This window comes from Hyla sarda, chromosome 9 (genome assembly GCF_029499605.1).
Source record: "Hyla sarda isolate aHylSar1 chromosome 9, aHylSar1.hap1, whole genome shotgun sequence".
Classification (NCBI taxonomy): domain Eukaryota; kingdom Metazoa; phylum Chordata; class Amphibia; order Anura; family Hylidae; genus Hyla; species Hyla sarda.
Window position 1 is genome coordinate 35,889,562 of NC_079197.1, and position 18,951 is coordinate 35,908,512.

An 18,951-nucleotide genomic window follows, 5' to 3' on the forward strand; every position below is an offset into this window, starting at 1 on the left:
TTGCATGGCCATTAAGTTCTATCATTCCTCAGCTCCATATCCTGTATTACAAAAGGCGATGTGTGATCATTAATTGCTTCATGTAACAGGGCCTTAAAGGGGAACTCCAGTGCACAGGATAGGGGATAAGTGTCGGCAGGGGGTCCCAGTTCCCCAGCTCTCTTTATGAACACAATAACCTCCGCTCTGTGCAAGGATTAGTGTCAACCACTGCACGAAGTGGTGGCTGTCATGCCCCCTTCATGTATCTCTCTGGGTAAGCCTGAGATAGAGCACTCATGTATCTACAGCTTTTCCATAGAGATAACGGAAGGAAGGGTCGGCCACTGCTTCGTGCAGTGGTCGACACTAATCCATGCACAGAGCGGAAGTTGTTCCGTGCATGAGGAGTGCAGGGATGCCAGGAATCGTGTAAATAGTGAATAAGAACTATGTTTTGGAGTTCCCCTTTAAAATGCAGTCAGTGAGTGTAATCACGACTACGGGAACGGAAGTCCGTGACGCCAGGACTCTGCCCCGTGTGACGTCACGCCCGTCCCCTCAATGCAAGTCTATAGGAGGGGGCGTGACGCCCCCTTCCATAGACTTGCATTGAGGGGACGGGCGTGACGTCACACGGGAGCGGAGTCCTGACGTCACGGACTTCCGTTCCCATAGTCGCGACTCAGACCCTCCAGTGCTTCCGCACAAACAACAGGGGTGGGTGCCGCATGCAATACTGCGGGGGTCCCCAGCGGCGGGACCCCTGAGATCAGACATCTTATCCTCTATCATTTAGATAGGGGATAAGATATCTAGGGTGGGAGTACCCCTTTAAAACACTCTGTAGGAATAAGAAAAAGACAGGTCCTATACTGGCACCTCGTGTATTATCCTCTTTAAAACACAGCCAGCATATGGCTGACGGTATTGGGGGACATTTATCAATGTTTGCTTATGTATTCCTTTTTTTAGTTATTTTTTTCTTACAATTTTTTTTGCTTATGTGCGACTTATTTATCAACTGCTTTCAGACAGTTGATAAATTTCTTTCACGTAAAGAATTTATTTTTATTTTTTTGCTTTGGTAGTGGCTTTTTCTGCTCCATGTCTGAGCTGGAGTAAATTTAGTAGGTTTTTTCATGCAATGCGACTTTTTTGCGACTTTCGCACTTGATAAATCTCTGACCACTGCAGGTCAAAAATCACTTTTTGCTTTGGTAAGCAAGATTTTTATTTTTTGCTTAGGACACTGCACAAGCAAAAAGTCGCAGAAAAAAAGAGAGTAGTCGCACTTGCGACTTTTTTGTGACAATTTTAAGCAAAAAAGAAAAAAACCTACCAAATGCTTTGATAAATGTCCCCCATGGAGCGGGCTCAACTTCTAAGCTTGCTCCATGCTCCCTGCCCAACATTTTTACATATATGTATGTCAGATATCGGGAAGGCGTTAAAGAGGTCCATGTGATGTGTGGTAAATGCCGTAGGAAGTAATAATGAGAATGTGTTTTTTCTATGGTCAGGGTATCAGTTTTTCTCCATTCTCGTGACTGGTGCATTCAGACCCTTACTAATCAGCTTGTTATCCCCAATCCTTTTTAAAGGGGATAAATCTGCAAGTTGGAAATACCCCTTTAATAAACCCTTATAAAACCTTGACTTCCCATTATGTTTGCAAATAATGACAACAACAAATGCCAGTACCTCATACAATGAGAGCATAAACACCAACCTTGAGCTATAGATAAAAGAAAAAAGAAAAAAAAGAGAGACCAAAGGGCAGCGCCTCATGTATTACCCCACAACAGAGGATTTAGGATCTCTTGGGGAGATTTATCAAAACCTGTGCAGAGGAAGAGTGGTGTAGTTGCCCATAGCAACCAATCAGATTGCTTCTTTCATTTTCCACAGGCCTCTTTAGAGGCCTGTGGAAAATGAAAGAAGCAATCTGATTGGTTGCTATGGGCAACTGCACCACTCTTCCTCTGCACAGGTTTTGATAAATCTCCCCAATATGCACACATCACCCTCAATGTCGTGGCAGTGCAGAAGTAGGAACGTGCTTACAAGCCTTAGGGTCACCAGGAATAGGAATCCACCAGACCTGGAGAAGACACAGTAGCAGTAGCAGAAATAAATGACCCTTTCAGAAGAAGCGCTGAAATTTTTAGTAAAGCGTCATTTTTTCTGCTATCAACCTTGAGCTATGGCCCTTACTTCCACAAGTTGATGCCTTTTTTTACAATTCGAGTACAAATCAAGCTAAGTCATACAAATGTATTGAAAAAAAGCTATTTTAACACTGTACAAAGCAAAGTAACGTCAACAGCCAAAAATATCTTTCACATTTCATTTACAAATACCACACCTATGACCTATGCCTGACTTACCTCCATAACAAGGTTTAGGTTTCAGTCTAAAGGGGTATTCCGGGCAAAAACATTTTATCCTCTATCCTATTCAGCGGGTGCTGAATCTCCAGTTTCGGAAACCTCCGGGTTGCCGAGACTGGGGATGTGACGTCACGCCACGCCCCCTCCATTCATGTCTATGGGAGGGGGCGTGACGGGCATCACGCCCCCTCCCATAGACATGAATGGAGGGGGCGGGGTGTGACGTCACGTCCCCAGTCCGGGAAGTTTCCGAAACTGGAGATTCAGCACCCGCATAGAATGCGGGTGCTGCAGGGAGATCGCGGGGGTCTCAGCAGCAGGCCCCCGCGATCAGACATCTAATCCCCTATCCTTTAGATAGGGGATAAAATGTTTTTGCCTGGAATACCCCTAGCAAGATCCATAATCAAAGAGATAACTGAAAAACCTATTAAAATCTAACTGAAGTCTACATGAACCATGTAATCGAATTCGTAGAGATTTATCAAACCTTTTGCACAGAATTGGTGAAGCAGTTGCCCATAGCAACCAATCAGATGTTCTTTCCTTTTTCATCTGATAAATCAAAGCTGGAATCTGATTGGTTGCTATGGGCAACTGCTTCGCTGTCTCAAAATGTTTTTATAAATCTCCCCCATAATCCACAACACCCTTAGAACAATACCATTTATAAACACTATGGGGAGATTTATCAAAACCTGTGTAGAGGAAGAGTGGTAAAGTTGCCTATGGCAACCAATCAGATTGCTTCTTTCATTTTTCACAGGCCTCTTTAAAAATGAAAGAAGCAATCTGATTGGTTGCTATGGGCCACTGCACCACTCTTCCTCTACACGGGTTTTAATAAATCTCCCCCTATAGCACAAAATAAAAGTGAAACAGAATGATGTATCACAGTATCAAAATGCAATAGTATACTAATGCTGTACGAAAAAGTAGGATGGAAAACGCACTCACCACTTTCTTGATAGGATGAATCAATTCTTTATTGCAGCGTGTAGTTCATAAAATCATCAGGTACAAACGTGCACAGGGAGCTGTAGATGGACACAGACAGGTGGGCGGCAACTAGTTTCGCGCAAGTAGGCGCTTCCTCTGGCTCGCACATGTGCGAGCCAGAGGAAGCGCCTACGTGAGGGAAACTAGTTGCCGCCCCCTGCACGCCCCCTGCCTGTGTCCATCTACAGCTCCCTGTGCACATTTGTACCTGATGATTTTATGAACTACACGCTGCAATAAAGAATTGATTCATCCTATCAAGAAAGTGGTGAGTGCGTTTTCCATCCTACTTCTTCGTACAGTATTTATTCGCTACTACTTATTGGATTGCTGCACCACCATTTGGAAGAATCACAGCATGTAAATTTTTCGGTACATTCCTTGACTGCCGTATTGACACCCATCTCTTGCGGTCTCTCCAACTAGCGCTGTCGGGCATTCATATTCCTTTTTACTTTGGAGAATACTAATACCGCTCTGCTTTATTTCTAGTTACATTTTATCACAGACCTCTCATTTATACCAGGCATTCACACTGAAATCCCACATGAGAAAATGTTACAACAGCCATTAAATTAAATTATAAAATAAAATGTCGCTCTCAGTAATAAACATCTCAATGTAAAAGTGATCTCTGCTCAGTGCACACAATGGTTAATAGGAGCTAATAGTAGCAGGGATGTTATTTCTGTATTACCTGAAGTAATCCATTTTACAGAATATCTCCTTGTTTTTTATATAGCAGCTGTTGTGTTGTCTCAGAGACGTCCGACACACTGAACACTCCAGACATCTGACGTGCCATATTAAGTTATTCACCTAAAAGGAAAAGGAACAATGATCAGAATTGGCAGAAATAAACAATTGTGGTTATATGCATTTCCCTACCTAAGGAAAACACAAGACAATACACATTGACCAAGATTTATCTGTAATTTTTCCCTATAGCAACCAACCACAGCTTAGCTGTCATTTTACTAGTATAACATACGTACCTGTCCGAGATCCAGCGGCAATGTGGTGCGTTGTCAGGATGATGACCCTGCACATTGTAGTCTCATTCTTTACCAGTGATGTGATCCTTCCCGGCAATCAGGAGGTAAGAGCACAAGACACAGACAGGAGATATAAATGGGCAAGCCACAAGCTGAGTTGCCTGTGATAGAGGTTTAATCCCTACACTCACATTTCTTGCTCTTGTTGTTTTATGACAGATCTATATTCCCTGACCTTTGCCTTTGACCTGATTTTTCTCCGTCTGCTGTTTTTGTTCCGCACTGTTCTTTAGGTTTGACCTATTACCTGTCCTGAATTTGTGATTTTGTTCTCTGCTGTCCTCTAGGTTTTTGACTTCTGGTCAATAAAGTGTGCCAAAAAAAATTGTGAGGAAAATGCCACAAACATATCTCATTTAGAGCTTTCCAAAAAATTATGAAATTCCTTAAACCTGCAACAAAATATCAAAAGTATCTGATATAAAATGAATATAGAATAAGTTAAACCCCATAGCTATACCCCATAACTATCTGTGGAGAAGAAAAATGTGCTGTTCTTCCATTTTGCTTCTTTAATAGGGAATTCCAGGATCAAGTCTCTCACCTATTAGCATTAGAAGAGATGGTCTACTTATGAGGAACTAACATGTCTACGTGTTACACAGATAGCATATTTATTTTAGCAGAAACCATGTTATGCTTATTTTCTCCTATAGTGGAATCACAGGAGAATTCAATATACACTGCTCAAAAAAATAAAGGAAAAACTAAGATAGCACATCCTAGATCTGAATAAGTTAACTAATCATATGAAATACTTTCGTCTTTACATAGTTGAATGTGCTGACAGCAAAATCACACAAAAATTATCAATGGAAATCAAATGTATGAACCCATGGAGGTCTGGATATGGAGTCACACTCAAAATCAAAGTGGAAAACCACACTACTGGCTGATCCAAATTTATGTAATGTCCTTAAAACAAGTCACAATGAGGCTCAGTAGTGTGTGTGGCCTCCACGTGCCTGTATGACCTCCCTACAATGCCTGGGCATGCTCCTGATGAGGTGGTGGATGGTCTCCTGAGGGATGTCCTCCCAGACCTGGACTAAAGCATCCGCCAACTCCTGGACAGTCTGTGGTACGACATGGCATTGGTGGATGGAGCAAGACATGATGTCCCAGATGTGCTCAATCGGATTCAGGTCTGGGGAACGGGCGGGCCAGTCCATAGCATCCATGCCTTCCTCTTGCAGGAACTGCTGACACACTCCAGCCACATGAGGTCTAGCATTGTCTTGCATTAGGAGGAACCCAGGGCCAACCGCACCAGCATATGGTCTCACAAGGGGTCTGAGGATCTCACCTCGGTACCAAATGGCAGTCAGGCTACCTCTGGCAAGCACATGGAGGGCTGTGCGCCCCCCCCCCCCCCCAAAGAAATGCCACCCCACACCATTACTGACCCACCCCCAAACCGGTCATGCTGGAGGATGTTGCAGGCAGCAGAACGTTCTCCATGGCGTCTCCAGACTCTGTCACATTTGTCATATGTGCTCAGTGTGAACCCGCTTTCATCTGTGAAGAACACAGCGCACCAGTGGCGAATTTTGGTGTTCTCTGGCAAATGCCAAGCGTCCTGCATGGTGTTGGGCTGTAAGCACAAACCCCCTGTGGACGCCGGGCCCTCATACCACCCTCAATGAGTCTGTTTCTGACCATTCGAGCGGACACATGCACATTTGTGGCCTGCTGGAGGTCATTTTGCAGGCCCCTGGCAGTGCTCCTCCTGCTCCTCCTTGCACAAAGGTGGAGGTAGCGGTCCTGCTGATGGGTTATTGCTACGGCCTCCTCCACATCTCCTGATGTACTGGCCTGTCTCCTGGTAGCGTCTCCATGCTCTGGACACTACGATGACAGATACAGCAAACCTTCTTTCTACAGCTCGCATTGATGTGCCATCCTGGATGAGCTGCACTACCTGAGCCACTTGTGTGGGTTGTAGACTCCATCTCATGCTACCACTAGAGTGAAAGCGCCGCCAGCATTCAAAGGTGACCAAAACATCAGCCAGGAAGCATAGGAACTGAGAAGTGGTCTGTGGTCACCACCTGCAGAACCACTCCTTTATTGGGGGTGTCTTACTAATTGCCTATAATTTCCACCTGTTGTCTGTTCCATTTGCACAACAGCATGTGAAATTGATTGTCAATCAGTGTTGCTTCCTGAGTGGACAGTGTGATTTCACACAAGTGTGATTGACTTGGAGTTACATTGTGTTGTTTAAGTGTTCCCTTTATTTTTTTGAGCAGTGTATTTTCCAAGAGATTACAACTAATGGCCAGAGGTCCCTGTAGCAACTCGTTTTCAGGAGACCCTTCTTACAAAAAGGAAGTCCACAAAACAGTCACCTAGATGGTTGCCAGAGATTTCTCCCTGTCCCACTGACCTTCATTGACATATGGTATGTTTCATGCTTATTGTGACAGGTTTCATTCAATTTTTTTCAATATTTTTTTGTTGTGTGTTTTTTAATGTGGTTTTTAAGATTTCATGGATCAAGTCCTTCAATCATTTTCCTTTTCTTCATGTGAGATGTACCATAAAAACAACAGCAAAAAATTACAAAACACAATTTACGCATGCATTTTTAAAGCAGAAAAGAAAGTGAAAGTCAATAGAGAAAATGCCAAAGGCAGCTTAAAAAAAAGCCAACCTGTAGAATGCTGCTCTTGGAACATTATGCCACTGACCTAAGTCAGCACACCAAATTGACTTCTAGTTTCAGAGGTTTTCTGCAAAAATAAAGTAAAAATAAAATCCAAATAAAAAACAAAAAACCATCAACCCCTCCCCCCCCCCCCCCAAAAAAAAAAAGCCTGCTTGGTGTGATAAAAATTCAAGAGAGAGTCAAAATAACTCCTTTCCTCAAATTTTTACTTTCAAGAAATATTTATTGGGTTTTGTAAAAGAAATACAGACATAAACATTAAATACATTGAAGCAGACATATTGAAACAAGAAAGGAAATACACTGCTCAGAAAAATAAAGGGAACACTTGTAACTCCAAGTCAATGACACTTCTGGGAAATCACACTGTCCACTCAGGAAGCAACACTGATTGACAATCAATTTCACATGCTGTTGAGTAAATGGAACAGACAACAGGTGGAAATTATAGGCAATTATCATCCCCCAACCATGCAGGACATTTGGCATTTGCCAGACAACACCAAGATTGGCAAATTTGTCACTGGCACCCTGTGCATCTTCACAGATGAAAGCAGGTTCACACTGAGCACATGTGACAGACGTGACAGTCTGGAGACGCCGTGGAGAACATTCTGGAGACATTCTGGAGACGCTGTGCTAACATTGTCAGCACATTCAACTATGTAAAGACGAAAGTATTTCATATGATTAGTTCATTCATTCAGATCTAGGATGTGTTATCTTAGTGTTCCCTTTATTTTTTTGAGCAGTGTACTTTCACACATTTTCATAGTATCGCGAAAGTAAACCAAGAGGATCCAAAGAAGCAAATAAACCCTTAATTTTGGAATCACATCAATCACATAACTGCAGATAATAATATTAATATTATAATAATAATAGTATAAATAAAATTTTGATTGCCCGATTTTTAACCCACTGGTGGACTCTCTGTATATAGCAATTGAGATAATACATAAAGTTAAGAATCCCATCTTCTGGGCTTATTATCTGGTTAATCCGGTAAAAGGTCCTTCCTTAAAGGGGTGCTCCGGTGGAAAACATTTTTTTTTTAAATCAACTGGTGCCAGAAAGTTAAACAGATTTGTAAATTACTTCTATTAAAAAATCTTTACCCTTCTGTACTTTTTAGCGGCTGTATGCTAAAGAGGAAATTCTTTGCTTTTTGAATTTATTTTTTGTCTTGTCCACAGTGCTCTCTGCTGACACCTGATGCCCATATCAGGAACTGTCCAGAGCAGGAGACAATCCCCATAGCAAACCTATGCTGCTCTGGACAGTTCCTGATATGGGCATCAGGTGTCAGCAGAGAGCACTGTGGACAAGACAAAATAGAAATTCAAAAACAAAAGAATTTCCTCTCTAGCATGCAGCTGCTTAAAAGTACTGAAAGGGTAAATATTTTTCAATAGAAGTAATTTACAAATCTGTTTAACTTTGTGATACCAGTTGATTTAAAAAAAAAAAAAGAAGTTTTACACCGGAATACCCCTTTAAATCCAAAGTACTTTTAAGATTTTAAATACTTTTTGCTTTTGAGAATGGACTCCAACTACTGTTTTCGATTTGAAATGTGGATACAATGATAAAATCTTAGTATCATTTTTACTGCTGTGAAATAGGACACAGCTATTATTATATTATTCTGGATAGGAACTTAGTGTTTGTTATTTTACACTATTGCTCATTCCGGTGAGAAAGTGGTCAATGCTAGTAGCGTTTTTCTTGAAATACATACTAGATGTTGGCCACCAGTTCAGAGAAAGGACACTATAGAGCCAGTTCTGCTATACGGGAAGGTTTTGGTCGTCAGCAAAGACTTGACACGTTTGAGTGTGTTTACATTAACAAGCCACATCTGTCAGAGCTCGTACGTATTCCTTATACATATACCCTATGTAAACATTGCCGTGTTAATCCAACGAATCATCATGGGATGTCTAGTCCCATGCTAGTTTTAGGGGTCACACTTTAAAATAAATAGAGATGAAAGGAAGTTTTACCTGCAGGGAGAAGAATGTTCTTCATGCTATAATTTTATCAGTCACTATGAGGAATCTGTGATGGCCGGATTATAAGACAATCTGACATGTTTACCCAAGAGAAGGACGAAAAATAGAGAATGTTCATCCACATTACTCATCAGCAGGGAATAGATCACAATGGTTCTAGTATGGAGGAAGATGTCAGGTTGATTGTCATTGACATATTGAAGTGCATAATATGAAATCAAGAGAATTTAATGTGGGTTGTCAAAACACTCCGGAGGCAGCCATTTTGGCCTGAATAAATATGCCGCCACTTGTGATGCAAGGGACATGAACCATTGATTCCAGAGAGAGGGTAGCCATGGGGCACTGAGGGAAGATACAAATACAATTAAATATGGGTTGTGCCAAGAGAGTTGGGGACCTTGGTAAAAAATGCTGTGCACACACCCAAAGCCATGGATCTCACATATCACTCATCAGACACTACATTATTGGTTCAATAATAAATAAACAGGATGTATACCTGTAAATGTGAGCCGCATGTGCCATGTAATCACAATCTGCACAATATACCAGCTATGCTCACCACAGAAATGGCCTAAACATGCCATACAATCGCCAATCTTCTCATTTAATGCAAGGGTCCTGAATTTAACATGTTTAAAACATCTCCATCTCTGGCTATGCAACACAAAGTACCCAAAACAATACTATCAATTTTGTCTTCCTAGAAACTTCAAATATCATTTAGGCTAGGGTCACAACTCTGCTAATATTACCTGTTTTCAGTTCTGTCAAAAGAAGAGAAAACCAAACATGAATGCTGGGTTCGACATTGGAGTCTGACAGAAGCCATTGACTATAATAGGGGCCATTGGGTTACCACCATGGTGTTGGGAGCTCCTCTATTTCCTTCAGCTATTGTAAAGGAAATGCAACTGAGGTTTCTATCGTTGTGTCCGATGCAGATTAGAACCTAGCCTAAGAGATAATTTGTAGTGCATAAAAACCATTTCTTCTATCACAGCTCTTGTAGATCTTGAAAGGAGAAATAAAAAACAAACAAAGGGGTGCTCTCTGTAGAGGTATATTCACTGGCGTGCACCCTCCACCACACCGAAGTGATATACCGACCTTTGTAATCATGGCTGCACCATTAAGTGCAGCAAGAGTGATAGCAGAGACGGTTGTAGGTACTGGATGCTTCACTCTGGCCTGTATCGGGCTCCCCGATTGGAGGCCGATGTTAGAATGTAGTGGGTTATTGCAGTGGGGAAAAAAACTTTTTTTGGAGGCGCTGCACAGTTTGTAGAGCAACGAGGCAAGACACGAGCAGCACAGGAAAACAAATTATTTTATTTTTGTAATAGGGACAATGCGTTTCGGCATTCACCAATGCCTTCATCAGGTCCACTAACAATTCCCAGGAACAGATTGTGCTGCGTGCTGGGTGCTGGTCCGAACGTCCTGAAAGAGATCTGTACTGGCGCAGTCTGACAGACCGTGCCAGCACAGATCTCTGTTAGGACATCCAGACCAACATTCCAGCACGCAGCACAATCTGTTCCTGGGAATTGTTAGGGGACCTGAGGAAGGCATTGGTGAATGCCGAACGCGTTGTCCCTAATACAAAAATAAAATCATTTGTTGTCCTGTTCTTCTTGTGTCTTGCCTCATTGCTCTACAAACTGTGCAGCGCCTCCAAAAAACGTTTTCCCCCCACTGCAATAACCCACTAAGCTCTTGTAGATGATAAGGTACCAGAAGAAGTTGTATGCAGGGAACACAGTAACACTACAAGAAGACTTGTTACACTACTCTCTTGAAAACATTTTTTTCCAGTATCCTATTAGAGAGTTCTAAGTTAATTCTTCGCTCAGGACCATCATCTTTTAGCCAAAGGGAAAAGAAGATGCAAAAGCCAGACCAGGATTCTTTTTGGATAGGCCATTAATATCTGATATTATATCTGATAATATCTGTGGAGGTTATACTCCCAGCACCTCCATCAACCAGCTGCTTGCCAGAGCTGCAGTGCCTATACAGTGCATATACATTAAAGAAAGACGGAAGTGGACAGCTCCGTACATTGTGTAGTGGTCATGTTAGGTTATGGAACTCAGCTCCCAATAAAGTCAATGGTAGCCAAATTGCTGTAACCCTGCATGGACCACTACACAATGGGGGGGACTTTACTAAAACAGTTTATTTCTTAGACAGAGAAAACCTAGATGGACAGACTTTAAATGTGCCGGGTTTAGCGCAGGGGCACAATCTGATTCATAAACCTGGCACATCTGAAGACTGTCCAGTCTAAGTTTGCACTGTCTTGTTTAGACAAAGTTTACACCAATTTACTAGTTGCCTTACTTTAGGCAAAGGTATTGCACCAAAATGTATGGTATCACATTTTTGGCCATGCCTCTTTCCACCTATACCAAACCCCTTTCATGAGAAGCCACACCCCCATGTCAGACAAGGTGCGTATTCCTGTTCTTTATGGTGCACACAACATAATAAATAAATCAGTCGTGCATTAGGAGCCTCAATTGTGGCACCTCATCTATAGTAAATGTGCGCCAAGGTATGGAGCAATCTTCTTCAGGATCTTTTCAAATATTGATGGGCTATCTTGTGGATATTTTTGGGAATACCCTAATTTTGCTAATAAAAATGATTACACATATAGTTAATAAAATAAAGTTAATGGTGATAAAAAAAAACCAACCCATCCTCTTATTTGGCCAGAAAAAAAGTCCTTAAACAGTCCAGTGTACAAATCTGCTGGTATTTGTTATGAAATAATTTCAGATTTCAAAATGTATATATAAAATAAATAGGTTGTAAAATATTTCATCAGCAATGGTAGTGGAGAACCAGAAACGTAACTTGTAACTTCTGGGCCTTGATGCTAAATCTGTAACAGGGCCCCATATGCCAATTATAATACTGGTCTCTTATGGGGCAGATGGGCTTTGGGGCCCCCTTAGGCTCCTGGGCCCCAATGCAATTGCTACCTCTGCACCCCTAAAGCTAAACCCCTGTGGAGAGCACTTGTTTCCTTAAAGAAAAATGTGAAAAAGAAACAGCATTGGTAAACTACGTCCATATGGGTTATGACCAGTATTCGAAAATAAACTCTCCTTGTAACGAAAGAACATTTCCCTTTAAAGTGACTGCTAGTCACCAAGAGGGGTTGAAGGTCATCTGACATTTCGTCAAGCCTGCTTTACCCTCGCTCTGTTTTCTCTTTTTTGCAATTATCAGCAAAAGTCATAACAGGAGTCATATGTGTTGTGAGAAAGTCCAAAATGTTTTTGATTTTGTTTTAAAGAACGATCAAAAGTACACGAAAGAGAAAACATACATACAATAGCCAGATAATTGTAGGTCTGCGTGTGTCCTTCTGGAGACTTCTTTTGATTTAAAGGGAAGATACATATGTTTATTTATTGAAGAACATGTTTCAGTCTGGCTGGTAGGATAGAACAGTGTTCTCCAACGTGAGGTTGTCCAGCTATTGCAAAACTACAATTCCCATCATTCCTGGACAATGTTTGGTTGGCTGGCAATGATGGGAATTGTAGTTGTGCCACAGATGGACTGCCACAGATTGGGGAAAATAAAGATAGACCAAAACCTTGCCAGCATAATAGTAACATCTCCACAGTCACATTATTATTACCCACAGTGCCAGATTGGCACATAAGGAGCCTGTGGGCACTAAATATTTGGCCCCCTAAGAAAACCAAACCCTGCATGTAAGGCAAAAAAAGACAAAACTTTAAATATATATGTATACAGTTGCTTCAATTCAACTAAAATGAAAAGCAAAGCAAGTCTGCAAATAGTCTGAAAAAAAAATACTGTTTTGTGTCTACAGCTCCTTTACATACCTATATGTCTCCATGGTAACAGACTACAAACATACTGATCCTGTAGTCATACTCCTTTTCATTAGTCTTGCCAAATTGGTATACACAGTCAGGCCAGCTATCTTTCCACACTTGCCCCATACGCATAAATGCTTGGCTTGTTTGTGTATTAGGGAACACCGCTGGGGGCAGCTTATCTCCCCTAGAATTATTTATTGAGCAGATTGAACATGCACATGGTTGGCTAAAATCGGTAGCTCTGGCCTGCTTAGGGCTAAAACTGCTTGGGGCTGCTTGTGGCTAAAACTCCCAGCATGCCCAGATAGCCAATGGCTGTCTAAGCATGCTAGGAGTTGTAGCCTTGCAACAGCTGGAGGCCCCCTGGTTGGGAAACACTGATCTAATATGTACAGGGGGGATCAAAAGTTTAGGCACCCCAGGTAAAAATTTGTATTAATGTGCATAAAGAAGCCAAGGAAAGATGGAAAAATCTCCAAAAGGCATCAAATTATAGATTAGACATTCTTATAATATGTCAACAAAAGTTAGATTTTATTTCCATCATTTACACTTTCAAAATAACAGAAAACCAAAAAATGGTGTCTGCAAAAGTTTGGGCACCCTGCAGAATTTATAGCATGCACTGCCCCCTTTGCAAAGCTGAGACCTGCCAGTGTCATGGATTGTTCTCAATCATTATCTGGGAAGACCAGGTGATGTCAATCTCAAAGGTTTTAAATGCCCAGGCTCATCTGACCTTGCCCCAACAATCAGCACCATGGGTTCTTCTAAGCAGTTGTCTAGAAATCTAAAACTGAAAACAGTTGACGCTCACAAAGCTGGAGAAGGCTATAAGAAGATAGCAAAATGTTTTCAGATGTCAATATCCTCTGTTCGGAATGTAATTAAGAAATGGCAGTCATCAGGAAATGGCAGTCATCAGTGGAAGTTAAAGCAAGATCTGGAAGACCAAGAAAAATATCAGGCAGAACACCTAGCAGGATTGTGAGAAAAACAATTCAAAACCCACGTTTGACTGCACAATCCCTCCAGAAAGACCTGGCAGACACTGGAGTTGTGGTACACTATTCCACTATAAAGAGATACTTGTGCAAATATGGTCTTCATAGAAGAGTCATCAGAAGAAAACCTCTTCTACATCCTCACCACAAAAATCAGCATTTGAACTTTGCAAATGAACATATAGACAAGCCTGATGCATTTTGGAAAAAAGTTCTGTGGAACGATGAGGTTAAAATTGAACTTTTTGGCCGGAATGAGCAAAGTTACGATTGGAGAAGAAGGGGAACAGAATTTAATGAAAAGAACCTCTGTCCAACTGTTAAGCATGGGGTGGATCAATCATGCTATGGGGTTGTATTGCAGCCAGTGGCACAGGGAACATCTCACGAGTATAAGGAAAAATGGATTCAATAAAATTTCAGCAAATTTTGGATGCTAACTTGATGCCATCTGTGAAAAATCTGATGTTAAAGAGAGGATGGCTTCTACAAATGGATAATGATCCTAAACACACCTCAAATCCACGGGGGATTACATCAAGAGGCGTAAACTGAAGGTTGTGCCATGGCCTTCGCAATCTCCTGACCTCAACATAATTGAAAATCTATGGATAGACCTTAAAAGAGCAGTGCGTGACAGACAGCCCAGAAATCTCAAAGAACTGGAAGACTTTTCCCTTGATATGGGTGGTTGCAGCTTACTTTCCTTTCTACATTCAGGACACACGTGCCAAGACAAGGGTAGAAGTGTATGGGGTTTCAGGAGAGAGAGCTGGTTGACAAATACCTGAAGGGAATGCCAGCTCATGACTACACACTGTTTGTAGTCTGTTACCCTGGAGACACATAAGTCTTTGTTAGAGCAGAAGATACAAAAAGTAGAATTTTTTTATTAGGACTTGTTGGAAGCTTGATCATTTGAGTTTTTGTTTTTAATAATAAATAAAATAATTTAAAAAACTGTGAATATGAACACAGCATTAAGGACAAGGTATGTCCTGTACCCTGTCCGCTGTACAAAAGCACACTGAAGAGCTCAGTGCACTATATATCCACAGCTAATGAACCACTACTAATGGAGGACATCAGCCAATCGGGCCGAAGTTGGGCATTACCCTTTAGACAATCACGGCGTTTAAAAGTGGCATAAATCATTGCCCATTAGGCCATGTTCACATGTCAGAATTTCCGTGCCGAATTCCGCTTTGGAATTTGGCATGAAGATTCTGCTGCAGCAGAGTCCCTTTGAATTCAACGGGATTCTGCTGCTTTGTGCACACGGTAACATTTCCGTGGCAGATGTTTTCGGCACAGAAATTCCATTTTCCATGTCCGCACAAAGAATGAACATGTTCATTCTTTGTGCAGAGTCTGCACAGAATGCAGGTTGCCGAAGGTCCGTTAGGAGAGTCTACGTGTGGACATTCTGTTGTGTGAACAAAGATTTTCGCATATCCTCGGCACCTGCACCACATAATCAATGGGGCCAAGAGCAGTTGGTTCCATTAAAGGGGTATTCCAGGAAAAAACTTTTATTTTTATATCAACTGGCTCCAGAAAGTTAAACAGATTTGTAAATTACTTCTATTAAAATATCTTAATCCTTCCAATAATTATCAGCTGCTGAAGTTGAGTTGTTCTTTTCTGTCTGGCAACAGTGCTCTCTGCTGACACCTCTGTCTGTCTCGGGAACTGCACAGAGTAGAAGACGTTTGCTATGGGGATTTACTTCTACTCTGGACAGTTCCCGAGACAGGTGTCATCAGAGAGGACTTAGACAGAAAAGAACAACTCAACTTCAGCAGCTCATAAATACTGAAAGGATTAAGACTTTTTAATAGAAGTAATTTACAAATTTCTTTAACTTTCTGGAGCAGTTGATATATGAAAAAAGTTTTTTCCTGGATAACCAATTAACTGCATAGTGACCAGCCCTGGTTACTGTAGAAAGGCCCCCATTCACTTCTACAAGCCAGGCTCCTACCCTAGGCATAACAATTCTATCAGTTCTGTCTGGAGTGTTCCTTTACCTTTTCACAAATGTGCATTTCCAGGTGCCTGCATTAAATAGGATTGCCACATCAACATCCACTACAGGGACTACAATCTAATGTATCTCAAGCCGAGTCAACATTTAGCATAAATATACCTCCATTCGAATACATAGAGTTCTATTAAGGGGAACCTCAGACATATAGACATGTATAACCGCACAAACATTAACCAGCATTTGCCAATTATAACCACGATAAATTAAAGTGACATTGGGTCAATGACAGTTCCAAATATCATGCCCCATAATCTGTGCCAGCCATGTTCTCCACATCAGTGGAGCTTCAGTGCCATCTAACCAGTAATAGTCCCGTGCCATGTTTTTTAACAGTGCGACCACCAGCCTCCTAGCAGTTCTTCATTTTTTTTTTACTTACATATGTTATCATGCACTGTTTCTACGCTCTGCTACTTCCTCACTGACCACTAATGCAGATCAAATTGAATAACTAGTATTGTCAAAGATCATGGTTAAATTTCTTATCCACTTTGCATATACCGTATATACTCGAGTATAAGACAAGTTTTTCAGCATGATTTTTCGTGCTGAAAACGCCCCCCTCGGCTTATACTCGAGTGAACTCTCTGCCTGTCAATCCCTTCTCAGTGGTCTTCAACCTGCGGACCTCCAGATGTTGTAAAACTACAACACCCAGCATGCCCGGACGCCCATCGGCTGTCCGGGCATGCTGAGAGTTGTAGTTTTGAAACCTCTGGAGGTCCGCAGGTTGAAGACCACTGCAGCTTTCTTCATCATCCAAACCCCCCCCCCCCTTTAGTTTTCTACTCACCTTCCTTGGTAGGAAGGAAGGGTGAGCTGGTCCGGGCCATCTATGCTGCAGGGACCGTCCAGTGGGGAGGGTTAGTCGTTCCGGGCTGTCCATTTTCACCGGGGGGGGGGGGGGGGCCTCTTCTCTGCGCTCCGGGCCAGCCCTGGACTAGTGACGTTGCCTTGACGACGCACAGAGACGCGGATGAACGTCCCTGTGCGTCGTCGTCAAGGCAACGTCACTAGTCCGGGACAGGCCCGGAGCTTGGAGAAGAGGGCCCCCCCGGTGAAAATGAACAGCCCGGAACGACTAACCTTCCCCACCGGACGGTCCCTGCAGAATAGATGGCCCGGACCAGCTTACCCTTCCTTCCCACCGAGGGGAGGTGAGTAGAAAACTAAAGGGGGGGGGGGTCTGGATGATGACGAAGGCCACAGTGGTCTTCAACCTGCAGACCTCCAGAGGTTACAAAACTACAACTCCCAGCATGCCCGGAAAGGCTGTCCGGGCATGCTGGGAGTTGTAGTTTTGCAACATCTGGAGGTCCGCAGGTTGAAGACCACTGATGAAGGGATTGACAGGCGGTGATGATGAAGCGGGGGGGGGGGATGATAACAGGGGTCTGGATGATGACATGGGGGGATGATTTATTTCCCACCCTAGGCTTATAGTCAAGTCAATAACTTTTCCTGGGTTTTTGGGGTGAAATTAGGGGCCTCGGCTTATTTTCGGGTCGGCTTATACTCGAGTATATACGGTACCCACAAATATATATAAAGGCATATAAGCAATTATTAGCTTCTATATGTGACATTGGGGTTTTATCATTAGTGTTATTATAAGAATGGTAGAAAATCTGTACCTTGAGCAGATATCTGTCTAGGATCTCCAAGCCACAACTGGAGCAGATGTTCTTCCCATCTGAGGGTATAGAAGAGGATGAAGAAGATGGTGGAGAGCACACTGATGGCGTTGAGGGGGGGCTTGGAGAAGAGCGATCCTCTTTTTCCAGATTACAGGGCAGGTTTTCATCATCTGACTGTGACTGAGGATAAAGAAATTCTCATTATTGATCATTATCTTTCTAATATATTTGACTGTCAGTGCATTGATACAAAGTATTGTCGCCATTATTGCAGGCTACATTTCTATGTTGCTGATGCTTTCTTTGCCCAATCTTTTCTATCTCACCTTACCTGGGTGTTAGACTCCCTTTTGACTTATTTGCAGCTACCACTAATTCCAAGCTTTGTTTGCCCCTGTGTGTGCCAAAAAGTTCAATTGTTGGACAACATATTAAAATGAATGTTAACAGCATTGGATGAGTTACAGCATTGGATGAGGGAATGAATGAGATCCATCAAATCCTCCCGTCAGGGATTCAAACTATATGAAAGAAGAAATATACTTTATGAACTGTCATCTAGTTATTATTTCCCATTCTACAGCCAACACATTGTACAAGGACCCCATCCACCCTTGTCCCCAAAAGGCAGGACTTTAGGGGTGTATCTCCAGGGGGCACAGAATTAGAATGTGCATCTGGGCTCTCGTGCACAAAGTAACTGGAGCAGCAAAGTACGATGAAACTCTATAGCAGTGGTTCGGTGAGTCAGTCCCGGGGGTTCGGTGGGGGAGGTCGCAACAGGACAGGCAAACCAAGCAATTGCTTGAGCCCCCGAGCTGGCCCGAGGCCCCGAGCAGAGCCGGTGTTTGCCCGTCCTGTAGTAATGGGGCAATTCCCCCCATCACTATTAACTCCCTGCGGCCCCACGTTGAGCTTATAAACGCAGGGCTCCCGGGACATAGCGCATGCCGGGACGTCACTGACATCCCGTTTGTGCACCCATGGAAACAAAGTTGCCGAGGACCGGAGGATAGAGAAGGAGGAAGATGCGCGCTGGCCAGCTTGGTAAGTGACCAGCAGCACGTCATGTTCGGTGCTCCGACCACCGGTCCCGAGACCTACTGCTATAGCCGAGCACTGAAGTGGGCAGTACACAGGTATACAGCCTCCAGCCTTACACTGTATAAACTGTATGTCTGTGGGGGAACACTGCCTACATCAGTGGTCTTCAACCTGTGGACTTGTAGATGTTGCAAAACTACAACTCCCAGCATGCCCGGACAGCCGTTGGCTG

The 18,951-nt window shown here is 42.7% G+C and overlaps 1 protein-coding gene across 9 annotated transcripts in view; it reads right to left on the minus strand.

Moving 5' to 3' along the window:
• Positions 1–18,951, minus strand: part of LHX6 (LIM homeobox 6) — a 159,384-nt gene that overhangs the window by 90,674 nt on the left and 49,759 nt on the right. For 3 of the 9 annotated variants that reach the window (XM_056539541.1, XM_056539552.1, XM_056539543.1), the window contains 2 exons: positions 17,673–17,855; positions 4,069–4,190 (listed from right to left, as the gene is read on the minus strand). In XM_056539541.1, the coding sequence (XP_056395516.1) occupies positions 4,069–4,190; positions 17,673–17,855 (305 nt within the window). Of the gene's footprint in view, positions 1–2,046; positions 2,071–2,369; positions 2,508–2,862; positions 2,908–3,329; positions 3,426–4,068; positions 4,191–4,366; positions 4,432–17,672; positions 17,856–18,951 lie in introns of those variants that run through there. The other 6 variants (XM_056539542.1, XM_056539546.1, XM_056539549.1 and 3 more) reach the window with 6 other exon arrangements.